This window comes from Ziziphus jujuba, chromosome 6 (assembly GCF_031755915.1).
Source record: "Ziziphus jujuba cultivar Dongzao chromosome 6, ASM3175591v1".
Lineage (NCBI taxonomy): Eukaryota > Viridiplantae > Streptophyta > Magnoliopsida > Rosales > Rhamnaceae > Ziziphus > Ziziphus jujuba.
In genome coordinates this window covers 5,220,215-5,247,614 of record NC_083384.1, presented here as the reverse complement: position 1 = coordinate 5,247,614, position 27,400 = coordinate 5,220,215, and the positions used below count along the sequence as shown (strand labels likewise).

General features: G+C 33.2%; 4 protein-coding genes across 4 annotated transcripts; all 4 read left to right on the top strand.

The window, feature by feature from the left end:
* Positions 1-241: 241 nt before the first annotated feature.
* On the top strand, positions 242-3,105 carry LOC107431120 (serine/threonine-protein kinase STN8, chloroplastic). The gene is made up of 4 exons (XM_016042005.4): positions 242-982; positions 1,503-1,676; positions 1,901-2,305; positions 2,552-3,105. Exons 1-4 carry the CDS (start codon positions 407-409, stop codon positions 2,900-2,902), a joined length of 1,506 nt encoding a protein of 501 aa, XP_015897491.3. The 5' UTR covers positions 242-406; the 3' UTR covers positions 2,903-3,105.
* A 2,614-nt stretch (positions 3,106-5,719) lies between these two features.
* LOC107431103 (receptor-like protein 33) lies at positions 5,720-6,972 on the top strand. The gene is made up of 3 exons (XM_060818322.1): positions 5,720-5,936; positions 6,099-6,607; positions 6,712-6,972. The coding sequence occupies exons 1-3, from the start codon at positions 5,720-5,722 to the stop codon at positions 6,970-6,972; spliced, it is 987 nt and encodes a 328-aa protein (XP_060674305.1).
* Positions 6,973-20,113: 13,141 nt separating this feature from the next.
* LOC132804257 (receptor-like protein 53) lies at positions 20,114-20,701 on the top strand. The gene has a single exon (XM_060818321.1). It carries the CDS (start codon positions 20,114-20,116, stop codon positions 20,699-20,701), a length of 588 nt encoding a protein of 195 aa, XP_060674304.1.
* Positions 20,701-22,635, top strand: LOC107431092 (receptor-like protein 33). Its single transcript, XM_025078809.3, has one exon. It carries the CDS (start codon positions 20,701-20,703, stop codon positions 22,633-22,635), a length of 1,935 nt encoding a protein of 644 aa, XP_024934577.3.
* Positions 22,636-27,400: the final 4,765 nt, after the last annotated feature.

Genomic DNA, 27,400 nt, shown 5'->3' with positions numbered 1-27,400 from the left:
CAGGAGAAAGGTCTTATAGAAAATACCAAAAGAAACTAAAATAATATTAAATTGGAAAACTTAATAGTAAGATTAGATTTTTGCGTAAATTATACCCAAAAAAAAAAATTATTATTTTAAATAAATTTATTTTTTTAAAAGACAATTTTACTTCCCGACTCTATTTTATTTGATGCATGTCCCCATTTTTTTTTTTTAATTTTTAGGGATTCTTTTGTACTTTTTTCTACATTAAAGTGTTAAAAAAAAAAAAAAAGGGGAAAAAACAGAGGATGGAAAATTGAGTCGTGGATAAGTAGGAGAAAAAACACGCGGAAAAAGGCCAGCCTCTGCTGAGGCCTTAACTTGGTCTGCTCAGAGACTCAAAATTCATCAAAACATTAAACATGAGATAAGTAGTAGAGCGATGGCTTATCTTCCATCTCCAAGTGCATTCACTATTAAACATAATCCAAGATTCATATGCACTCGTCCTTTGAGACCCAATTCTCTTCACAATCTCTGTTTCTTCACAAACCGTCTCAAGAATCACCCAGCAAAGTGCCATGCATTCTTTGGAAACATTCCTGATGCTTTGGAGGAAACTATTCCCTTGGACCAGTTCCCACTTTTACGATCTGGGTATATGCAATTTCAAAACTTCACTGAGGATTTATCAGAGGCTCAGAAATGGGGATTTCTGGTTTTTGCTGGTTTTACATGGATATACCTGACAGCTAGGCCTGGTGTTCTTATCGGTGCCATTGATGCATACCTTCTTGCTCCTCTTCAACTGGGTTTCAACAGTCTAACTGGAAAGACAAGCTTGAAGAGAAGTGATTTTGTAGTGGGTAATAAATTGGGTGAAGGATCTTTCGGTGTTGTTTATTCTGGTGCCATTGTTCCAAAGAATCTGATTGTTGAAGATAAGGTGCAGAAGGGACGAAGAGGCAAATCAATGGAGTTAGACAAAAAGTTGAAGGATAAGGTCATTCTTAAAAAGGTAACCTTTAACTTAAATTATTGATCTTTTCACTTGACGTGTATCTTGAATTTGTTTCCTAATTTGTTGCCATTTTTATTGAAATAATATATATATATATATATATTTTTTTTGGTTTCCATTTGTGAAACCATTTGATATTGTGATGAAGTTATAGGTTTCTAATTGAATTTAATATATGCATTTGAATTTCAATTTCTACCTTTTACTGCTTTAAAACAAATATTTCCATTTATATTGAAATTGAAACTACAAATTACGTAACTGGATTCTGAATGATTACCTATTCTTTCTTTTTTTATTTTTATTTTTTGGCGAAAATGTGCTTTTTGACAATGGAAACTGAGTTTTCTACTTGTTGAAATTCTTTTCAGTTCTATAAAGTAACGGAGTATTGCCCCCTTTCTTCTCTCTCTCTCTCTCTCTCTCTCTCTCTAGTATTCCTCTTTTCTGATTATGTTTCTCTCCTGCTATATGAATAAACAAAATGATGGTGCTTTTTATTCATGAGAATATGCAGGTGAAGGTTGGAATTCAAGGGGCTGAGGAATGTGCTGATTTTGAGGAGTGGTTTAATTATAGGCTATCAAGAGCAGCTCCTGAAACATGTGCTGAGTTCCTTGGGAGTTTTATTGCTGACAAAACCAGTTCACAGTTTACAAAGGGTGGAAAATGGCTTGTCTGGAAGTATGAGGTAAAAACTACTTGGAAATCAAAAGCGTTTGAATGTGCAGAGAATATGAGTAGTGAAGTGTGTGGCCTCTGTATTCCCTGTTTCATTTTTTTTTTTTTTTTTTTCCCTTTGTTGTTTAGTTTGATGTTTTGGAATCTCTTTGTTAGAAATACTACTTCATAGCTTCATACAGATTTCTGTAAAATGATTTGTACACTGAGTTTGCAAAGTCGTTTACGTGCCAGGGAGATCAAAGTCTTGCAGATTACATGAAAGATCGAAACTTCCCATTCAACTTGGAGTCTGTCATGTTTGGACAAGTATTACAAGGAGTAGATACTGTAAAACGGAATGCATTGATCATCAAACAAGTAATGCGTCAAATTATTACTTCGCTAAAGAAAATCCATGACACAGGAATTGTTCATCGTGATGTAAAACCAGCCAACTTAGTGGTTACAAAACGTGGACAGATTAAGCTTATTGATTTTGGTGCAGCCACAGACCTGAGGATAGGCAAGAACTATGTGCCAAACCGTGGCTTGCTTGATCCTGACTATTGCCCCCCTGAATTATATGTTATGCCAGAGGAAACACCAAGTCCTCCTCCAGAGCCAATTGCTGCCTTACTTTCTCCTATACTTTGGCAGGTATTGCAGTCTTCACCAACTGATATGATAATTATTATTTTTGTACTTAATTTTCCATTGGATTAGAAAACAAAATATATTTCTATTCAATTGGATCTTAGTTAGATTTTAACTATATGCCAATATGAGCTCTTTTTTATAATAATCAAGATCAAAAATCTGTTGTATAAGCCTCAATATCAGTTATCCTTTTTTCTTTTCTTTTTTTTTGTTGGTGCTAAGTGGAATTTTCTATTACTGTCACAGCTTAACAGTCCTGATCTGTTTGATATGTATTCTGCTGGAATTGTACTCTTACAAATGGCAGTTCCAACTTTAAGGTCTACAGCAGGTCTAAAGAATTTCAATTCAGAACTAAAAGCATTTAAATACGACTTAAATAAATGGAGGGAGTATACTCGGCGAATCCCTGATTTAACAATTCTTGACCTCGACTCGGGTAGGGGGTGGGATTTAGCAACAAAGCTAATCTCAGAAAGAGGTTTCCTTAGAAGAGGGCGTTTATCAGCTGATGCTGCTTTAAGACATCCTTATTTCTTGTTAGGTGGTGACCAGGCAGCTGCAGTTCTTTCAAAATTCAGCTTTAGCAGAGACTGATCGAGCTGAATGAGGATGCAAGTACATATATATTCCTTCTTTTTGTTTTCTCTTTTTGTAATTTTTTTTTTTTTCATTATTTTGATTTTCTGGTTCCCATATGTTGTTTTCAAAGGTGACATTTTTTGTTCATATTAATTGGTGAACCCTGGTGGATCCTTGAAAATGAAAATCCAAACTGATAAAATGAGTTTAAATAGTAATTCTTGAATTTTGGACGAAAGGTTTCCTTCTTAGGTTCTCATAAACCCATTTGTATACTTGTGCAAATGTTTTAGCTTAAATAGTAATTGTTCAATAATTCTTGAATTTTGGACGAAAGGTTTCCTTCTTAGGTTCTCATAAACCCATTTGTATACTTGTGCAAATTTTTGTTACTAAACAAATATTTTATGACACATGAATGGTTGCATTTGTTACTTGTTCTGTTATACTAGTTGAGTTTCTAGGAGTTTTCAGATGTCATTTTTTTGTTTTGTTTTTTTTTTTTTTTCTCCCCTTCTTTTTTTTTTTTAACCTTCCTTGTGATGGAAGCAGGTTGAGTTCATAAATATTGTGCTATAATGAGGTAAACCACTTTCTTTCTGATTTAGTAAGGGAAGTATGAGATTGCCATTTCTGATTGTTGCTGGTTTTCCATGAAAGGTGGCTGATGAATTTCACAACTATTTTCAATTCTATTTTTGGTTTCAATGCATGGCTGTTTTTGTTTTTTATTTTTTTTAAAAAAAAAAAAAAAAGAAAGAAAGAAAAGGAATGACATACATAACAAATTAAATTAATAGAAGAAAAAATTTAGCAAATTAAAATAAAATATATAGTTTAACTTAGAGTGTAAATTTTTGTTTCCCCTTCAGAAATGAATTAGTTTGTCTTTTTTCTAAAATCTGTCATATTGTGGCTGAAATATTCAGTTATTGCCAACAAAGTAGTGATCAAAGTGGTAGAAACGAGTCTTCGTAGTCTAACGAAGACCAGCGGAAGTCTTTAAACTGAAAGGTTTAAGTTATTGTCAACAAAGTAGTGATCAAAAGTGGAAAAAAAGAACTAGTCTTCGTAGACTAGAAGGGGGACTAGCGGGAGTGCTTTAAATGCAAATGCTTATACCGTAATGCATACGCTAGCTAGTCAACTGGTTCTATAAATATTTATTGGAAATAAATGGCAGATTCTGTATCTCATAGCAACAATGGCAATTCGGCTCCTTGTTCCGTGGCTTTTGTTGATCGTATCCATTTTACTCATCTTTTTTCTGCCATGTTGTTGTGTGTGGTCAATGTCTTAGAGACCAGCAATCTTTGCTGCTCCAACTCAAGGATACCCTCGTCCTCAACACAACCACCTCCAAAATTTTGGTGCAATGGAATCAAAGCTCCGCTTGCTGCACTTGGCCGGGTATAACCTGTGATAAGGGACGTGTTACTGGTCTTAAGCTGAGTGAAGAACCAATCTCCGGTGGGATCGAGAATTCTACTATCTTCAACCTTGTTTATCTAAAGAGCTTGGATTTGTCTCATAACTTCAACTTGTACTCTGAAATTCCATCAAGGATAGCCAACCTCACAAATTTGAGTTATTTGAATTTGTCAAGTTCTGGCTTTGTGGGGAGGATCCCAAGGGAGATATCAAAGCCTCAAAAGTTTGGTCACTCTTGACTTATCTTCCTCATGGGGCAAAATCTACTTGAGAGCTCAAAATTGAGCATGGTGATTCAGAACATCACAAAACTTGAAGAACCATATCTTGATGGAGTTAGCATATCGGCACCAGGGAATGTGTGGGGTCAGGCTTTATCATCTTCATTGCCTAATCTTCGAGTGTTGAGCTTGTCTAGGTGTCAACTTTCTGGCCTTGTTGATCATTCTCTTTCCAAGCTTCACTCTTTTTCAGTCATTCGATTGGATAGCAACAATTTGTCTGCTCCAGTTTCTGGATTCTTCGCAAATTTCTCAAATTTGACTTGCTTGTCTCTAAGTGATTGCAGCTTGTATGGAATGTTTCCCAAAGAGATCTTTCAGGTACCAACACTAATGACTCTTGACATATCATACAATGAATTAGTTCATGGTTCTTTGTCAGAGTTTCCCATAGATAGTCATCTTGAAACTCTGGTCTTAACCGACACAAAGTCTGGTAATCTTCGGCAGTTGACGTGATTATATCTTGGCGATTGTCATTTCTTTGGAACACTTCCAAATTCTATGATGAAGCTCACCCAACTTGTTTATCTAGACTTATCATCTAACAACTTCTCAGGTCCTATTCCCATGTCAATCTTCAAACTCAGAAAACTCGAATATCTCTCACTCTCTTTGAACAGGTTCAATGGCACGGTACAACTTGCTATGATTCAAGACCTTACCAATATTTATTACCTTTCCCACAACAATTTATCGGTCAACGCAAGTGGTACTATTACTAATTTCTCTTCTCCTCCCAAATTTCGTAGTTTACTACTTGCATCTTGCAAACTTGGAGTATTTCCTGATCTGAAAAAGGGCCAATCGGAGCTGTCTTCTTTGGACCTTTCGAATAACCAAATTTATGGGGAGATACCTAATTGGATTTGGAGTGAGTCTCTTTTCTTTCTGAATCTTTCACATAATCACCTGTTAGGATTGCAAGAACCTTATTCTCTTTACAATCTTGATACCTTTGATCTTAGTTTTAACCAACTCCATGGAAAAATTCCCATTCTACCACAACGTGCAAGCTACATAGATTTGTCAAACAATATTTTACACATCCATTCCATCGGATATTGGTTACAACCTCAATTCTAGTGCTTTTTATTTGTCCCTCACAAACATCCGCCTTATGGGAGTTATACCTGAATCGATATGCAATGCGAGTTACCTAGTAGTTCTTGATCTGTCCAACAACATGTTAAATGGCAGAATGCCACCGTGTATGCTTGTACTGGGTACTCTTTGGGTCAATCTTCGGAGGAACAATTTCAGCGGGTCAATTCCTGATGCATTTCCTGTCACTTGTAATTTGCAGACCTTGGATCTTAATGGAAACTTACTAACCGGTAGGATTCCAAAATCTTTGGCCAACTGCAGTTCTTTGGAGGTTTTAAACCTTGGGAACAGTCAAATGGTCGATACCTTCCCGTTGTTATAGCAAAATATATCCACCTTTCATGTCCTTATTTTGCGATCAAACAAATGTTATGGACACATTAAATGTCCAGAGAGCATTGGTGATTGGCCAGTGATCCAAATTGTGAGCGTAGCTTCTAACAACTTTAGTGGTGAACTACCAGGAAAATGCTTAACAAAATGGCATGAAATGATGGATGTTGAATCACCATTTGGTAACACAAGTTTTGAGTTGGATGCACAATCTCCGACAGGAGCAGGGTTTAGTTATGAAGATGCAGTGACAATTATCAACAAAGGTCTAGAGATGGAGTTGGCAAAGATACCCAAGGGATTCACCTCCATTGACTTCTCAAGCAACAACTTCCATGGTAAAATACCAAAGGAACTGGGACTGCTTAGAGCTCTCATAGTACTTAATTTGTCCAATAATGCTGTTAGCGGTCACATCCCATCATCTTTTGGCAACTTGCAGCAACTTGAGTCATTAGACCTCTCAAGGAACCACTTGAATGGGGAAATTCCAGTGTCACTTTCAAACTTGAACTTTCTTCAGTACTCGACCTATCATAAAATAAACTTTTTGGGAGGATCCCCAAGGGTAATCAAATTCAGACATTTTCTGCAGATTCTTTTCAAGGTAATGAAGGCTTATGCGGCCTTCCTTTGATGCAAAACTGCACAGATGATGTGGAAAATATGCAGCCCGAAATGCCACATGAAGCTAGACATTCAAACTGTGGCAGTAGGATTAAGTGGGATCTGATAGCTACTGAAGTTGGATTTGTTGTTGGGTTTGGAAGTGTGATAGGACCACTTGTGTTTTCCAGAAGATGGAGGAAACGCTATTTTGATTGTGCCGAGGACATAGCGTTTAGTGTCTTACCTCAACCAGTTCTGAAAAAATGGCTGTCATGGAAGATGGGGAGCTCGAAAATAAAGAGGCAGAGGAATGGGTGTTGGTAGCAGAGCAATTTTGGTGGAAAGTGTAATAAGATAAGCAATGGGAATGACGGTGCTTTCTTCTATTACATGCTTTTGTATTTATATATGTTTGTGTTCATGTCACTGTTTAATTGAGAAAATGTGTGTGTTACTGTGAAATATGGGCTTGATGTTGAGGTTATATATCAATTTGTGTGTGAAATTTATCGTCTATGTAATTTCTTCCTTTGTTTAAGGTACTAGTATCCACTTTAAAAGATTCATAGACATCTTTCTGATAATAACTGCAGCAAAACCAGGACTACCAAAAGTATAAAGTGGAAGAGGAGTATTTGAACAATAAGATTGTTCCATAAAGAAGAGACCAAAAAACAGAAAGAAAAAAAAAAAAAAAAAAAAAAAAAAGGAAAGGAAAGGAGAAGAAGAAGTCATTTTCTGCAAATAAAAAAAGTATATATATTCTCTAAAAAGTTTATTATGATAAAAAAAGAAAAAAAGAAAAAAAGAAAAAAGGTTTGGTTTAAAAAAAAACAGTTTAGTTGGACTGTTCTGATTTATAAAACAAGTAAATATTAAAAACAGTTTAGTTAGAGTGTTCTGATTTATAAAACAAGTAAATTTAACAATATTTTCTAAATTCAATATAGTTTTTCAAATTATAAACGTTGAAAATATAGACTTTCACTATTTTTTCAATCATATCCTGCTAACCACTTATGGATTAAATTATGCTGCTCCAAGTCCATGTAAACAAGCAAGACATTAAAAAATGATGCCTACCTATATATTTAATTTTGATAGAAAGACTGGAAAAATATTGACATTATTGAGGTTGTTTAAAGTACAGAGGAAAGTGAGTAGCCAGGTGGCAAACCAGGGAAGGTGGATTTGACTATGGACAATAGCCATCTTTATTCATTTTGTTTCAACTTTCTAAACATAAATGATAATACTCTTAGTCATGATTAGAAAATATTAAATTCTAACAAAATATTTTCTTAATTATTGATATTTACAAAAATAAATAAAAGAAACAACAGAAACAGAGGGATAAAAAAAAAAAAAAAGTACTAATCAATGCGAAATTGGATGCACCGTTTCCCTTCGGAACACCCAAAGCCGTTTGTAATAGAATGAATGCTAAATGAAATTCCAAAATGAACAATCATGAATCATTCACTAGTCAGATATAGAAAACATGAGATTTGCCTCAAGATTTCCCAAGCAACAAAATCTTGTGGTAGGGATGAACACAGAGAAAGTAGATATCTCTTACTTTAATAATTTGTTCACATTTAAGAAGGTCAAGAAGCGAGGAAGAGAAAGAAATAATATCTTTGTTGCTTTAGGACTGGTATACTATAGTTGGCTAGGTGAAGCGTTTGGTGGTGGTGGTGTTGTTGTTGTTGTTGTTGGTGTTGTTGTTGTTCAGCCATCAATGATCTTGCACCAACTCAGGCATACCCTTATGTTCGATTCAGCACAGTAAAAAATTTTGGGGCAATGGAGCAGGGCCGGCTGAAGGCATAGGCCACTAAGGCATATGCCTAGGGCTCCTGTAACACCTCGTCCCAAAGTATAACGAAAAATTTTCAATTTTGACTGAGGTTGACCGTTGACCCAAGGGGTTAAAAGTTGACTTTTTGATTCGGATGTAATTAGCAGCACGTTGAAAACAGAGCTACGGGTTGAAAGATATGAGCAAAACAAGATTGGGGTCCAAACTGTCCAAGGGTGCCGGAGTTGACTTCTTATTCATGCAAAGTTGAGCTTTAACTCATGCATGGTTATGAAGTACTCGTCGATACGAATTCATAGACTAGTAGTACGCTTAAATTGGACATCTGATTAAAAAGTTATGGACCTGAAAAGTTTTAAAATACCGTATTATTTTAATATTATTTTTAAATGTGTAACAATGTGCCACGTGTGACTTAATAAATGTGACCATGTGTCACCATGATGAGATGCCACATGTCAAATATGGTTAAATACCATATTATTTTATTATTATTTTATACCATAATATTATTTTTTGATTATTTAATTATTTTATTTTATTTTATTTTTATTTCTTTTTCTCTTTTTTCTTTTTTTCTTTTTTTTCCTTTTCCCCACGTGGGAAAACACCTTTCTTTTCTTTTCCTTTCTTTCCCTTCTCCTTCTTCCCCGAGCCCGTCAAGCACCAGCAAGGATTTTTTTTCTCTCTCTCTCTCTCCTTTGACTCTCTCCCCCCCTCTCTTTGATCGATCGTTTTGGCCGTATTTTAGTGGCTGGACAGCCACATGCGCCGGCCAGGGAAGGAACCCAGTCCCCGATGATGCCACCCTCCAAGTTTCCTGGCCAGACACCGCTAGACGGGCCCAAATCGGGCCGGTGAAGTCGGCGGCGGCGGGTTGAGTTTTTCCGGCGATTCTCGCCATTTCCGGCCAACCCAGTCCGGTCTTCTACTCTTTTCCCCCTATTTTGGGTCCTCTGAGTTCAAATATGGTCTCCAATTGTTTAAATTCGAAGTGGTTCGCGAGTTATGGGGAGGTGAAGTTCGGCCGGTACTTTCCGAGCAAATTCCGACCACCACTGGCGGAATTGGGGTCAATGAAGGCCGGTAATGCGATCCTCGTTCCATAAGCTTCGATTCGGTATATTACTCACAAATTTTGGTTAACGTTTGTGTTAGTCCCCCGGGTACCGGGTATTATTTACCCGAATAAAATATTAATTTATTTGAGTTGTGTAATATTATTATTCTAGGAGCACGTGTGCGTCGTGGAATTGATCCCATGGAGGATCTTGGATTAATTGCATGCTCGAGGTGAGTGACCCACCTTCAAATTAATTTCGAGAATTAAATTTGCAAATATTTTGTGTGAATTGAATATTTGAAATTTATATTCTATGTGATAAATATTTAGTGGATTTATATGTGGAAATTTGATGCCCAATTGAGTGAACCAAAATATTTATATATTAAAAAATATTTTGATTTAAAGAATTTTATGAAATTGAAAAATATTTATTTTAATTATTGATAATTTCATTGATGGATTTATTATGTGTTTGAAATGTATATTTATGAGAATTTTGATTATTGTGGATTTTATGAGGATTAAATGACATATTTGATTCAAATTGGTTCTTGAATATTTGAGAAAGAATGGAATTAATGGAAATGAGAGCTGGTATACTTGAAATTGAATGGAATTAAATATTTGTGCATTATAAAATATTTTGGTTTTAAGGAATTTGAGATTTTGGTAATTATTATCAAATTTCATTGTCGAAATATTTCATAATTAAATATTTGGTAAATATGTTTATTTATTTGATATTAAGAGAATTTCCATCTAAATTATATTGCCAATGTATGTTGTTTTAATATATGTTTGGGTGTCAAAAATATATTTGGGAATTAAAAGAAATTGTGATTTAATTGTATTTATTACGCATGAGTAAGGTATTTTCATTTAATTAATTGTATTTGGATTTTAATATTATTTTTGGGCATGATTTGATTTTAAATATTTCAAGAAAAGTATTGGTTTAAGTTTGGTGGTTTCAAATCATATAATTATGCCCTTGGAATATTATTTGATTGATTTTATGATTTGGGGGGAATTATTTGTATATTATTATTAATGGATTTATGCTGGTGTTGTTAAAGAAAAATATGGGAATGTGAATTTGAAAAATGGTATAATTCCCACGATGAATTTTGGAAAATTGATATTTTAATAATAAATTTAATAATTGGTTTTAGACGCACTCATATAGTACTGGTGTTTTGTACTGTATATGTGGATGAGCGCGCAAGTTATAATGTCTTCCGTGAGTTGCCATCGGACCGAGAGCAGGTAAGTTTGATATTGGACATAAGCCGCCCCCCTCCATGGCCGGGATGACAGTTTAAGCAGAGGCGCTGTCGGGACGCCAAAGCGACCGTATGCAAGTTTCTCTCTTTAACCTCTCGTTACACGGTGCTCGGGACGCTGGGTATCATGGGACATCACTGGTATATAGTGTGGTGCGTCAAATAATTATTTTTCCGATATAAATTTCAATTCCTAACGTTTTAAAGTAGTATTTAAATTAGAATGTATTTAATGTTGTTTTTATTATTTATTTAAATTTAAAGCTTTACACAAATTTTATAAAATTGATATCGTGATTTTATTATCTATTCTCATTAATGTTTAAAAGTTATTTGCCTTGATTTTATCATTTAAATCGATTGGTATTTTAAAACAAATTCTATTATATTTTTATCATTTGTTTTATATCGATGTTTAAATTGATTTAAAATGTTTCTTTGATTATTTCATTGATTTAATTAATAAATTTTATAATTTATATATTGGGTTTATTTTTGTTCTTATGCTAAATTTCTTTAATATAAGTTTATTTGTGATTTTATTTATTGTATCCAATGATGTCTTATTCTATATTTCCATTATAAATTTTGGATCTTTAAATTCTTGTATATTATTTGTTTATGACATTTATTAATCAGTTAGTAATTGTCATGAAATTATTTTTATTTCTATTCCTATTTTATTTTCATTATAAATTTTGGATGCTTGATTTATTATATTTTATTGATATTTAGTTAACTAATTGTTTCCTTGGTTTCGGGGAATACAAATAATGGGTTTTGCGAAAATGTTTTAAAAGGGAAACTTTTCCAACGGAGTGAATGGTGAGGGTTTTGAGAGAAAATATTATTTTCAATTTATTATTATTTATTTACTTATTTATTCTTAATTAATCAAATTTACTATAATTATCGTTGCTATTATAATTGTACAGTAGATAGGATCACTCACTGAGATGATTAGCATCTCATATTTTTAAATTCTATTCCTCTAGGTCCAGGTTGGGAGACGTTGATTGTCCGGGACGAACCTGACGTCTCAGTTCATTGCCGAAAGTCCAAGAAGCATTTCTTCCCTTTTTCCTCTTCATCTTGTATTGCTTCCTTATCTGACATTGAATAAATTTTAAATTTATTTGTATAATGCTCTGTATACTGTATTGGACATATTTTATTAAACACTGCATTAATTTCTTGTTATTATTTTGAAGTGCTGCAAATTTGTGGAATTATATTGTAGTAATGTGGGAGGAATAAGGGAATGTTTCTAGAAGTATGTTTTCAGTGCAGGAAAATTGTGGTAAGTCCAACCCTTAGGGAAGGTTCTGCCGGATTTTCTATTGGAGGGTCCAGCAGGGTTTCCCTGTGATCAGGGCTTGTCTAGGGTTCCGGTGAGTAATTTTAGACGGTCCTGACAGCCCCCATTTTATTGGCCCCCAAAAAATATATTTTTTATATTATATATACATATACATTTATTAAATAAAATATTATTATTAATTTATTTTGGAAATATAAGAAGTTGGTTATTATTAGGATTCTAAATTATCTTTAATTGATCATTTATTACTATAATTATCTATAATTATTTTTATCTTTGGAAAAGAACACTAATAAAGTTTAATTTCTATAATTAATTAGATTGTAACGGTAAAAAGAAAAAGAAAAATACATATTAAATACTAAAAAAAAAGAAAAATACATATTAAATACTCATATCTGTTTCTACAGAGTTTATGCGTTTTTTTCTCTTGTTAAATTCCTTTACTCTCTTCTCATTCACTCATCTCTTCTCATTCACTCATCTTTCATAGTTGTTTAATATTTGATACTCAACATACATAATTGCAATTCTAATCCAGAAGGTTCCAAAACTAAAGATAAGCTTGTTGGTTTTTATTTTAATGAATTTACATTCATTCTCCTCATATTATATATATATATATATATTATTTTATATGAATTCATGATGTAGTTATTTACTAATCATTCTTATTATTCTTATATATATATATATATATATAGCTCACGGTTTTGTTCTATATTTTGTGTTTTTATTTTTTTTTATATCTTTTATTCAACTAAATTGATTGGATTTGAATCCTTACATGGTGTTTTTAATTTAGGCCAATTATTCTCCTAGATGCTTATTTTAATTAATCTAAATAAAAGTTAATATTTGTTTGTTCTTTTATCATATTCATGCAGATAACAGTGTCAGACTTTAAAGTATCATCAAATTGAAAGTACAAGGCATAAATCGGGTTTTATTGTTTCTTTAATTTTAAGCATTTTAATTTTGATAAAATATTAGGTATCTATATTTTCTATTATTTGAATATAAATATGTCCGCTAGAAAATATGAGTCTGAATATGCAAAACGTATAAAAAAAAAAAAAAAACAGAAGAGTTTATTCAATCTCAAAAAGAAAGACTTGATAGGTTTGCTACTAATACTAAAAATCAAAACTCAGAAAAACCAATTGAAAATTTAAATGAAAAAACAATTAAATTTTCACTAAAAGATGATACTTTTTTAGGACAAAAAGAAATCTGTCAAGAACTTTCTAATAATCATAAATCTAATTTACCAAATATTAATATTAACAAAGAAGATAATAATAATTTAGAAGAAAATGAATTAGTTGATCAAGAAGATAAAAATTTTAATGATATTGATGAAACTATTGTTAAAAATATATATGATTTAGCACAATGGGAAAACATAAATACAAATTTAATAGATTTATTAGTTGAAAAATGTCCAATTGGAGGAACTAATTTATGTTTTCCACATGATGAAAATTCTAGACACTTTTGTACTATTCATTACATTCAAAAATTACCAAATGGAGAAAAACATGATAGGAGATGGCTTGTATATTCAAAATAATTAAATAAAGTATTTTTCTTTTGTTGTAAATTATTAGTCAAAAATCAACTACAATTCAATTAGCAAACGAAGGATGTCAAGATTGGAAAAACTTAGTGCCAAGCTTAAAAGTTATGAAACAAGCAGTGAACATATTATAAATATGAATATTTGGTTTGATGTTGAAATGAGATTACTTAAAAACAAAACTATTGATCAAAATTTACAAGAAAAGATAAACAAGGAAAAAGAGCATTGGAGGAACGTATTAGTAAGAATTATTGCTGTAGTTAAAAATCTTGCAAAAAATAATTTGGCATTTCGTGCTACAAATGAAAAGATTTATCAAGATAACAATGGAAATTTTTTAAGTTTAATTGAAATGATTGCAGAATTTGATCCTATAATGCAAGAACACCTTAAACGTATTCAAAATGGTGAAATTCATAATCATTACCTTGGCCATAACATACAAAATGAGTTAATAAATATATTAGGATTAGAAATAAAAAATATTACTTGATTGTACCCTAGATATAAGTCATCAAGAACAAATGTCTCTTATATTAAGATGTATAGATATTTCAACAAATCCAATTAAAATAGAAGAGTATTTTTTAGAATTTTTAAAAGTGGATGATACATTAGGGAAAGATCTTTTGGATATGCTTATTAGTGTAATAAAAAATTTTGAACTTGATATAAATGATACAAGAGGATAAGGATATGATAATGGGTCTAATATGAAAGGTAAACAACAAGGCGTACAAAAGAGATTGTTAGATATAAATTCTAGAGCTTTTTATACACCATGTGGATGTCATAGTCTTAATTTAGTGATTTGTGACATGGCTAATTCTTGTCCTAGTACTATAACATTTTTTGGCGTAACACAACGTATATACTCATTATTTTCTTCTTCTACAAAAAGATGGAAAATTTGACAAGACCAGGTTTCTAATTTAACTCTTAAACCATTGTCACAAACACATTGGGAAAGTCATCTTGAAAGTGTTAAAGTAATAAAATGTCAAGCTCCACAAATAAAAGATGCGTTATATCAGCTAGCAGAAGCTAGTAATGATCCTAAAACAAAAAGTGACGCGATTTCTTTAGCAACATATACGATTGAAAATTTTGAATTTTTATTAGGTATGATTATTTGGTATGATATATTGTTTACAGTTACCACTGTTAGTAAATTTTTACAATATAAAGATATGGATATTGCCATTGCATGAGACTAGCTAAAAGGTCTTATTTCATTTTTTAATGACTATAGAAGAGAAAATGGGTTCACATCTATTATGATTTGTGCTAAAGAGATTGCTAATGAAATGAATGTAGAACCAAAATTTCGTGAAAAACGTGTAATTAGAAGAAAAAAAGAATTTGATGAGAATGAAACTAATGAGGTGAGACTTTCACCTGAAGAATTTTTTAAAATTAATTATTTCAATTATATAGTTGATCATGCCATTTATTCACTTCAAATTAGGTTTGAACAGTTTAAGATATATGAAGATAATTTTGGTTTTTTGTATAATGTAGAAAAATTAAAATTGCTTGGTGATGATTTTCTAAAAGAAAAATGTTTGCATCTTGAAAATTTTTTAAAACATAACATGTTATCTAATATTGATGGTTTATATTTATTTTCAGAACTAAAAGTTTTAAAAGAAATAATAAATCCTGAATTAAAAACAGCACTTGAGATATTATACTTTATAAAAAAATTAAAATTCTTTTCTTAATGCATGGACAGCTTATAGAATACTATTGACAATACCTGTTAGTATAACTTCAGCGGAAAAAAAATTTTAAAATTAAAATTAATAAAATCTTATTTACGCTCAACAATGTTTCAAAAAAAATTAAATAATTTGACAATTTTATCAATTAAAAATGATTTATTATTAAAACTTAAATATAAAAATTTAATTAGTATCTTTACATTTTAAAAAGGTAAAAAATTAGATTTGATGTAAAAATCTATTTTTTAAAAACTAATATTTATTTACTTTTTTAAAAAGATATTAAGGCCCAAATATTTTTCTCTGCCTAGGGCCTCAAAATTGCTTGAGACGGCCCTGCAATGGGGTCAAAGTTCAGATTGCTGTAGTTGGCCAGGCATAAGCTGTGATCAAAAGGGACTTGTCATTGGTCTCGAACAGTGCGAAAAATCCATCTCCGGTGGGATTGACAATTCTTCTATCCTGTTTGACCTTATTTTATCTCACGAGCTTGGATTTGTCTTTTATCTCCTTAAGCTCAACCATCCCATCAAGTTATAGGTTACACTCACAAATTTGCATTATTTAAATTTCAAATATGCTGGTTTTGTTGGGCAAAATCCCTAAAGAAATATCAAATCTCCCAAGATTGGTTATTATTGTCTTATCATCTCTGTGGTCTTCATATAATCTTGAGACCCAAGTTTGATCATTCTGGTTCAGAACCTCACAAAACTTGAACAAGTATATATTGATGGTGCCAATATATATTGCCACTAGGGAATGAGTGGGGTTCTTCATTTGCCTAATCTGCGAGTGTTTGGCATGAATTATTGCTTTTCATCTGAAGATGAGATTTTTCTTAGGTCTTCTCTGCTTCCTAGATCTTCTTCTGTGTCTGAAAATTGACTTCTTTTTCTATGCGTTACTGCAAATTAAATGGAACTTTTCCTAAACAGATCTTTCCGGTGCCAACACTAAAGACTTTTGACGTATTCTACATGCAATGAACTACTTGATGATTCTTTCCCAGAATTTCCCCAGATTGCGATCTTCAAAGTCTGGTGCTGTACTCCACTAATTCAAAGGGAGGTTACCTTCTTCTATTGGTAATCTTGGTCAGTTATAAAGATTAGATCTTGGTAATTGGCATTTCAGTGGACCACTTTTAGAGTCAATATCAAAGCTCAGCCAACTTGTTTATATTGATTTATTATCCAACAACTCTACTGGTCCACTCCCATTCTTCCATTTGTTTAAGAACTTGACTGATTTACACCTCTTTCATAATGGCTTCACAGGCCCAATTCTATTGGTACATTGGGAAGAGTTCTTGAACCTGGTCAATTTTAATTTAAAGAATAATTCTCTGAATGGAAATATTCTTCATCTATGTTTGCCCTTCCATCACTGCAAATGATTGACCTCTTCAACTTATTGAATTTCCAAATGCATCTTCCTCGATGTTGCAAACCATGGATTTGAGTAATGATATGCATGGTTCTATTCCCATGCCAATTTTCAAACTCAGAAGACTTCATCTCTAACTCTCTTCAACATCTCATCTGGCAGGCATGCAAGAAACTTATATATATTTTTTAGTTTTTTACGTTCATAACCTTGATCTTAGTTTTAATCAGCTCCAGGGAAAGATTCCCATCTCCATTCCATCAATATATACTACCAATATAGATTTGGCTAGCAATTTTTTTTACATCTTCCCTTCCTTCTGACAATGGTGATGTGTGCTTTATGATACTCTTTGTTTCTCTGTCTCAAACAATGGCCTTGCAGGAGTTATTCCTGAATCGATGTGCAGAGCTGCTGAAATAGAACTTATTGATTTGTCCAACAACAGTTTAAATGGTAGAATAAAGTATGCTTGCACTCAATCATACTCTCGGTCTCAATCTTCGAAGTAACTACTTGGGCGGGCAAGTTCCTGATGCCTTTCCTGTTACTTGTTTTTTAGACACTAGATCTTAATGTGAATATACTGACATGTAGAGCTCCAAAATCTCTCCCCAAGTGCAAGGTTTTAGAGGTTTTAAACCTGGGAAACAATAAAATGCTTGACACCTTTTCCATTGGTTTAGAAAAATATGCCCACCGTGGGTGTCCTTGTTTTAAGAACCAACAAATTTTATGGGCGCATTGCTTTTGGAGACAAAATTGATCATCGGCCAAATATTCAAATTGTGATTTTTAGTGGGAATTACCAGGAAAATGCGGAACAAAATGGTATCCTTAACAAAAATGCTGAGTTTAGTTAAGCGACTGTAAGCTGGATTAATGGAGTGACAGTTACAAACAAAGATCTAGAAATGGAGCTGTTAAAGATACCAAGGGGATTCAATTCCATTGATTTTTCAAGCAGCAATTTCCACGGTGAAACACCAAAAAGAACTGGGACAACTCAATTATCCGATGGTACTCAATTTATTCAATACTGCTCTCAATGGTCAAACTCATTATCTATTGGCAGCATATCGCAACTAGAGTCTTTAGACCTCTCAAGGAATCATCTGAATGGGGAAATCCCAGCATAGCTTTTGAACTTGAATTTTCTTTCAATCCTGAACTTGTCATGTAACTAACTTGTGTTGGAAGGATTCCTATCAAATTCAAACATTTTCAGAAGATTGTTTTCAAGGTAGTGAAGGATTATGTAGCCCTCCTTTGACACTAAACTGCACCAGTGATGTGGCATGTAAGCTGCCAAAAACACCTCATACAGCTAGACATTCAAACTCTGGCAGTGGGATCAAATGGGATCTCATAGGTGCTAAAGTTGGATTTGTTGTTGGGTATGGAAGTGAGATTGGACCACTTTTGTTTTCCAGAAGATGGAGGAAACTCAATTTTAAAGGTATGAGGACGTTGCGTTTAGTATCTTACCTGAGCTTGTTCTTAAAAAATGGCTGTCATGGAAGATCGGAGTTTGAAAAAAAGGAGAGCAGAGGATTGGGTGTTGGTAAAAGAGCAATTTTTGTGGATAGTGAAGTTATAAGGTAAGCAAATGCCAATGATGGTGTTTTCTTATATTACATGCTTTTGCATTTTTGGTCATGTCCACTGCTTTATTGAACAAATACTTGTGTTACTTCGCAATTTGGGCTTGATGACTGATGTTGAGTTAGTATATCAATTTGTGTGTGAGATTTATCGTTTATTCTATTTCTTCCTTTGTGAAAGGTACTATAATCCATGTAAAGAAGATTCATAGGCAGCTTCTCATAAGAAACTGCTGCAGCAAAACCAGGACGTACCAAAAATATAAACTGAAAGATTAAGAGTATTTCAACAAAAAAATTGTTCCATAAACAAGAAAAAGAACAAGGACAAAAAAAAAAAAAAAAATACTTTGAGCAAATAAAAAAAGTATATATAAATATACATCCTTTAATTTTTTACTGTACTGTATTTTGTTCTGCACTCTGAATTTTTATTTTATTTTATTTTATGTTATAGTAGAAAAACTGTAGTCCTTCAAGACAAAGTTTATAGTTAGGGTGTATGCGGTTGGTACTAGTTTCTGTTTTCTAGCTAATTTTCTGATCAATCAATTTAACAATATTTTTGAAATATTAAATCACTTTTTCAAAAAAAAAAAATGTAGATTAGTGTTTTCAATTATTTTTCAATCGTATCCTGCCACGAGTTGTGGAATTTTGAGTTATACTGCTCCAAATCCAATTTATAGTAAATCAAAAATTAATATTAAAGAAAAATTACATTAGTTGTATAGAAACATATAATTTAGTTCAATAATGTATTATTATTATTTGTTTCTTCAGAAATTAATTTATTCCCTTTTTATTTTATTCATCGTGTTGCTCACGTAGTTGAATCGTTGAATTATTGTTAGCTGTCACTTTCTTGCTTAATTTCTTTAGACTTTAAAGTAAACAAGGTCTTCGTACTCCGTCTTCTTTAGTTGACCGTAGGGATCACGCAGCAAGGTGAAGTGTTTTTGGGGCAGATGCTTATGACGTGACGCATAAGCTGTTCAAGTGGTTCTACATATATATATATATATATATCTATATTGATTGGCAATGAATTGTAGATTCTGTTTCTGTATCCATAGCCACAATGATAACTTCTTCACGGCTTGTTTCATAGCTTTTCTTGATAATATTATCCATTTACTCATCTTTATTTTTCAGCCAAATTGTTGTTGTGGCTGGCCAATGTCTCGGCCATCAACAATCTTTGTTGCTTCAACTCAAGCATACCCTCATTTTCAACGCAAAAGAATCCCTAATTTTGGGGCAATGGAATCAAAGTTCAGATTGCTGTAGTTGGCCAGGTATAAGCTGTGATCAGGAGGGACATGTCATTGGTCTCAAGCTTGGCGAGGAACCCGTCTTCGGAGGGATTGACAAGCATTCTATGCTCTTTGACCTCGTTTATCTTGAGAGCTTGGAGTTGGCTTTCATGGCCTTGAATTCTACAATCCCATCAAGTATAGGTAAACTCATAAATTTACATTATCTGAATTTCTCATATGCCGGTTTTGTGGGGCAAATCCCAAAAGAAATATCACGCCTCACAAAATTGGCTATTCTTGACTTAACTTCTTCGGGGTCTTCGCAGAATCTTGAGAGCCCAAGTTTGAGCATGTTGGTTCAAAACCTCACCGTAATGAATGGGATTCTTCGTTGCCTAATCTGAGAGTGTTGAGCATGGGATATTGTTTTTCCTTTGAAGATGAGATTTCTCATAAGTCTTCTCCGTTTCCTACATCTTCATCTGTGAAGTTCTCAAATTTGGCTTCTTTTTCTATAGTTGATTGCAACTTGAATGGAACATTTCCTAAACAGATCTTCCAGGTACCAACACTAAAGACTTTTGACATATCCTACAATGAATTACTTGACGGTTCTTTCCCAGAATTTCCCCCAGATAGTGATCTGCAAAGTCTGGTGCTTTACTCCACAAATTTCAGAGGGAGTTTACCTGCTTCTATTGGCAATCTTGGGCAGTTATCAAGATTAGATCTTGGCAATTTTCATTTCAGTGGACCACTTCCAAAGTCATTTTCAAAGCTCACCCAACTTGTTTATCTTGATTTGTCATCCAACAGCTTCACTGGTCCACTCCCATCTTTCCATTTGTTCAAGAACTTGACCGATTTGCGCCTTTCTCATAATGGCTTCACAGGTCCAATTCCGTTGGCTCACTGGGAAAGTTTCTTGAACCTTGTCAATGTTGATTTGAAGAATAATTCTCTGAATGGAAATATTTCTTCATCTATGTTTGCCATCACTTAATGATTGACCTTTCATTGAATCAGCTTAGCGGTCAGCTTGTTGAATTTCCAAATGCACTTTCCCCAGTGTTGCATACCGTTGATTTGGGTAGCAATGGTCTACAGGGTCCTATTCCCATGTCAATCTTCAAACTCACAAGACTTAAACATCTGTCACTCTCTTTCAACAACTTCATTGGTACCATACAACTACTTGATATTTTCCAAAATCTTCCCTCTCTTGATTCTCTTGACCTTTCCTACAACAATCTATCAGTCAATGCAAGTAATGGTAATTCTAATTTCTCTTCTCTTCCCAATTCCCTTGACGACTTAAGACTTGCTTCTTGCAAACTTGGAATATTTCCTGACATAATTAAGAATCAGCAAGAGATATTCTCATATTTGGACCTATCAAACAACCAAATTCATGGGGAGATACCTAATTGGATTTGGAAAGTTATGGACGGTGATGGCGTACTGAATCTTTCACGTAATCACCTGGTAGGCATGCAAGAACCTTATTCTTTTTCCTATATTCATACCCTTGATCTTAGTTTTAACCAGCTCCACGGGAAGATCCCTGTCCCCATTGTATCAGTCTATCCCCCTTACATAGATTTGTCTAGCAATTATTTTACATCTTCCATTCCATCTAACATCGGTGATGCGCTTTATGATACTCATTATTTCTCCATCTCAAACAATGGCCTTACAGGAGTTATACCTGAATCGCTATGCAGATATGGTTACATAGAACTTATTGATTTGTCGAACAACAGTTTGAATGGCAGAATACCAAGCTGTATGTTTTCAAAGAGTCGTACTCGTGGTCTCAATCTTCGAAGTAACAGCTTCAGCGGTCCAATCCCTGATACATTTCCTGCCATTTGTTTATTAGAGACCCTAGATCTTAATGGGAATTTTCTGACCGGTACCATTCCAAAATCTCTGGCCAATTGTAGAGCTTTGGAGGTTTTAAACCTCGGAAACAATGAAATATTTGACACCTTTCCATTGTTTCTGAAAAATATACTCACCTTGCGTGTCCTTGTTTTGCGCTCAAACAACTTTTATGGGCGCATTGCATGTGGAGACAACACTGGTAATTGGCCAGTTATTCAAATTGTAAATGTTGCTTCGAACAATTTTAGTGGTGTGTTACCAAGCAAATGCTTAACAAAATGGCATGCAATGATGGGCATCAAAGATGAAGTGCACTCACCAGAAATATACAACAGTTCTGAGATTGGTTTCTCAAGTCCAAGCTATTATTACTTTAAGTATGAAGATGGAGTGACAGTTACCAACAAACGTCTAGAAATGGAGTTCAAAAAGATACCCAGAGCATTCACTTACATTGATTTTTCAAGCAACAATTTCCATGGCGGAATACCAAAAGAACTGGGTCAACTCAGTTATCTCATAGTTCTCAACTTGTCCAATAATGCTCTCAGCGATCATATCCCATCATCTTTTGGAGAAATGCAGCAACTCGAGTCTTTAGACCTCTCAAGGAATCGTCTGAATGGAGAAATCCCCACGTCACTTTCAAACTTAAATTTCCTTGCTGTCTTGGATCTATCACATAATCATCTAGTTGGGAGGATTCCCATGGGTACTCAAATTCAGACATTTTCAGGTGATTGTTTCCAAGGTAATGAAGGATTATGCGGCCCTCCTTTGACACTAAACTGCCCGGGTGATGTGACTGATATGCCACCAGAACCAGCACATGAAGCCAGACATTCAAATTATGGAAGTGGAATTAAATGGAATCTCATATCTGCAGAAGTTGGATTTATTGCTGGGTTTGGAGGTGTGATTGGACCACTTGTGTTTTCCAAAAGATGGAGGAAATATTATTACGATGGGATTGAGGACGTTGCATTTAGTATCTTACCTCGGCTAGTTCTGGAAAAATGGTTGTCATGGAAGTTCGGAGTTCGAAAATAAGAGGCAGAGGAACCAGTGTTGGTGGCAGAGCAACTTCTATGGATGGGGTAATAAGGTAAGAAATGGCAATGATAGTGTTTTTCTTATATTACGTGCTTTTGCATTTATATATGTTTGTGGTCATGTCGCTGCTTTATTAAGGAAATGTGTGTATTAATGTGTAACTTGGGTTTGATGTTGAGGTACTTTATCAATTTGTATGTGAGATTAATCGTTTATGTCATTTCTTCCTTAGAGACAGTCTGCAAGATCCTACAATGCATGTTTCAGATTCATTGACATCTTTCTAATAAGAAGCAATATATTGTAGCAAAAGCAGGACCAGGACATACGTATTATACCAAAAAAAAAAAAACAATATAATATGAAATTACTGTACTTCATCAAAAGGATTATTCCCACAAAAAAAAAAAAAAAAAGAAAATAAAATCTTTAAATTCTGACAAAAAAAATTTGATGTATAAATATACATATATATGACGTTCTTTTAACTTTTTACTGTATTTTCTTTTTCCGTTTTTTTAATTTTTGTGCTTGAGAAAGTTTTTCATAACCAAGTTTAGTTATACCGTATTGGTTGATATTATTATTATTTTTTTTTTCTTTCCTTTCAGAACAAGTCAAATAAATCATATTTTGAATTAAAATTTAGTTTTTCAAAAGCAAAAAGAAAAAAGAAAAAAATGAAGGAAATACTGAAGTATTGAGACTTATAATATATATATATATATATACATATTTCAATTATCTTGCTAACGATCGAGTTGTAGGATATTGAATTATACCGCTCCAAGTAAACAGGCGAGGCTTTAGAAAAAGATGCATATATGTGTACTTCCTATAGAGACTTGGAAAAATGATGCATATATATTTACTTTCCACAGAAAGACTTGGAAAAATGAAGCACATATATACTTTCGGCTGAAAGAATTTAGAAAAATGGTGGTATTATTGAGGTTTCTTAAAGTTTAGAAGAAAGTGGGAAACCTGCGTGAGGGTGGTGTAGTTGACGAAGAAAAATAACTATCGTTCTCCTTTTTGTTTCTTACTTTTTAACTAAATACTGACCGCACCCTGCTCATGATTCATCAGAACATGGATACAGTGTAAAATTATTCCAACCAAATAATAAATTAATTAATTAAAATATTGATATGTATTAAAATACTTTTTGTCATGGTTAGAAAATATCAAAAGTAAAAATAGTTTTTTTTTTTTTTTTTGAAGAGGATATAAAATACAAACAAAAATTTCGCTAGGATAGATAGTTACAAAAATAAATAAAAGAAAAAACATGAGAAGGAAAAAGAAAAGAAAAGCATAAAAGGACTAATTAAAATTTGGAATGAGACATATTATCAAATGTATACTTAAATTATCTACCAATAATTAATATAAATTAACAAAAGTAGAAAACCTTGTATAGACAGCAGTACTAGAGAAACATGACATTTTGGACACAATCACATTTTTTTGGTTGTAATAACCATTTAGTGATTCAAAAAGCAAATTGAAATTTGGTTATGTGATTTAAGGATGTAATAAAAGTACTAGAATACTTTTTGTGAATCAGATGTAAGAAGTGTAAAACAACAAAAACAACGAAATTAATAACAATAAATGCAGTTTTCCTCCAAAAATTGCATACTATAAGTTATTCAATTATGAAGGATAAGAGAGAGAGAGAGAGAGAGTTCAATCAAGCACCAAAAAGTCTTGTGATATGAATTATATGAACACGAAGAAAGTAGATACATATTAACCTATCATGCATGTCCTTATTTATCCCATGTTCCAAAAGGTAGCCTCTAGATTTATCAAGGTAAAAAGCATGGTAATAAGGAAGAGAAAGAAACAAGGTCTCTCTATGTACGTACAGTTTTTTTGGTCCAGCATATATACTAGTAACATGAAGTATCTGATGATTGGCTTCCTGCAGTACTATCGTTATTATTTTCTATCATCTTCTTCAGAGAACTTTATCATCTCAAACTCTCTTTCAACAAGTTCAATGGTATTACACCAACCAGATACAATTCAATTGGTCACTGCAAGCGGTAATGATATCGATTCTAATTTATTAACTAACTTATTTCCTGCTTCTTGCAAACTTAATTTGTGTGATTGACCAAAGTTAATGTGGACTTTGTTCGTCTTTTTTTTTTTTTAATTTATTTATTTATTTATTGTATGTGTTGTTGGCTTATTCGGAAGAATTTGAAACATGCATAAAAAGTATTGATGTGAAGGTTTTCATGCGGGAAATTTTTAGAAAAAAATCGAAAGATCAGATTGAGAAATGAAATAAATAGAGGTTTCTTCTCAGTGTCATGTGGCGGAGACCCTTTCTTTTTTTTTTTTTTGGTAATTTTTTCACGATATAAATAATAATAAAGAATTTAATAATCTATATTATCTATTCGATGACTATTTCTAATCTAACAATTTAATTTTAACTTAATAGTAAAGAAAAAAGTGTAAGAATGTAATAAATAAAAAAAATAAAAAAAAAAGAATCTAATTTAGAAGTGAGAAGATGAAAGAAACATGGTCTTGGTAGACTAGCTGGTCATTGGTTAGTTGACTTAGAGAAGTCTTTTTGACGCCAATATTGTTAATGGCGTAATACATTGTAAGTATTGAATGGAAGTGAGTGGGGGATTCAGTATCTCTATTCTCTTGTTAGCCAGAAAATGGCAATTCCAGTCCCTGTTTCATGGCTTTTATTTTTGTTCTCCATCAACTCATCTTTACTATTCTTCAGCCATCATGTTGTTGTGGTTGTTGGTGGCACTGGCCAATACTAGCTCAGCCATCAACAATCTTTGTTGCTTTAACTCATGGCATACCCTCATTTTCAACACAACCACGTCCAAAATTCTGGTGCATTCAAAGCTCTGATTGCTGTAGCTGGCCAGGTATAAGCTTTGATCATGAGGGACTTGTCACTAGTCTTAAATTGAGCAACGAATCCATTTCCAGCGGAATTGACAATAATTCTACCCTTTTCAACCTTGCTTATCTCCAAAGCTTGGATTTGTCTCTTAATAACTTGGAGTTCAAATCTACAATTCCATCAAGGATAGGTAACCTCACATGTAACACCCGTGTCAGGACCCATCCAAGATTCCTTCTCGGAACCCTAGACAAGCCCTGATCCTAGGGAAATACCACCGAACCTTCCAACGGAAAATCCAGTAGCACCTCCCCTAAGGGTAGGACTAACCAAAAATTTCCTGCACTGAAAACATACTTCTATAAACATTCCCTTATTCCTCCCACGTTACTACAATTTGTTTCCACAAGTTTACAGCACTTCAAAGAAATAACAGCAACTCAGTGCATAAATAATAACTACACGTCCAATACAGTATACAGAGCATTATACAAATAAATGTGGAATTAATACCATGACAGATAAGAAGCAATACAAGATAGAGAGGAAAAATGGAAGAAATACTTCTTGAACTTTTGGCAATGAACTGAGATGTTGGGCTCGTCCCGGACAATCAACGTCTCCAACCTGGACCTAGGGGAATGGAATTTAAAAACGTGAGATGCTAATCATCTCAGTGAGTGACCCTATCTACTGAACACTTTTAATAGTAGTAATATAACAATTAAAGGGATTTAAGTAATTAATATCGAATAATTAAATAAATAAATAAATAAACATTTGAAGGTAATACTTTCTCTCAAAACCCTCACTATTCGTTCCGTTGGAAATGTTCCCCTTTTAAAACATTTTCATAAAACCCGATATTCGTATTTTCCGAAAACCAAGGGATCAAATAATTTAATAACAACAAATAAATAAATACCCCAAATATAAATAAAATGTAATAAATTTTAATAAATAAATTTTGTACTCTTTGGGGTTTAAAATTTCTATCCGAAAAATTTGTACTTGACGCACCACACCATATACCAGTGATGCCCTCCAATACCCAGCGTCCCGAGCACCGACCGGCGGGGAGATTAAAGAGAGAAACTTGCAAATGGCACTTCAGCGTCCCGATAGTACCGCTGCTGAAACCATCATCCCGGCCAAGGAAGGGGGCGGCTGATGCGCAATATATAAGACTTGCTTGCCCTCGGTCCAATGGCAACTCACGGGAGACATAATACTTGCGCGCTAAACCACATATACACCAGAACACCAATACTGTATGAGTGCATCTAAAATAATTACTAAATTAATTATAATCGTACCGTTTCTCCATAATCACCATGGGAAATATACCAATTTTCACATTTACCATCCCACATATTTTCCTTTAACAAACCTGGTACGAAAAACATCGATAATAATAGAACAATAATTTTTCTTGTAACACGAGGTTCAACAAATAATATACCACGGGCATAATTATAAAATTAAACCACCAAATTAAACAAATATTTCCTCAAAATATTCAAACCAATTATGCCCAAAAATAATATAAAATTCAGACACAATTAATTACTGAGAATACTTACTCATGTGTAATAAATACCATTAAATCACAATAATAAAAATCGTGGTTTTTGGATAACCCAAAATTCCGTTTAACACCAACAACATATACGTACTTATAAAATAATAATTTTCCACAATTATAATTAAATTGCACCACATGAGCATAATTTCAAATACCAATTAAACACCAATTAAATATGATTAATTGCCCCAAAATATTTTTGAAGGTGGATCACTCACCTGGAGCACGCAATTAACCTAAGATCCTCCATGGGATCAATTCCACAACTCACCTGTGCTCCTAGA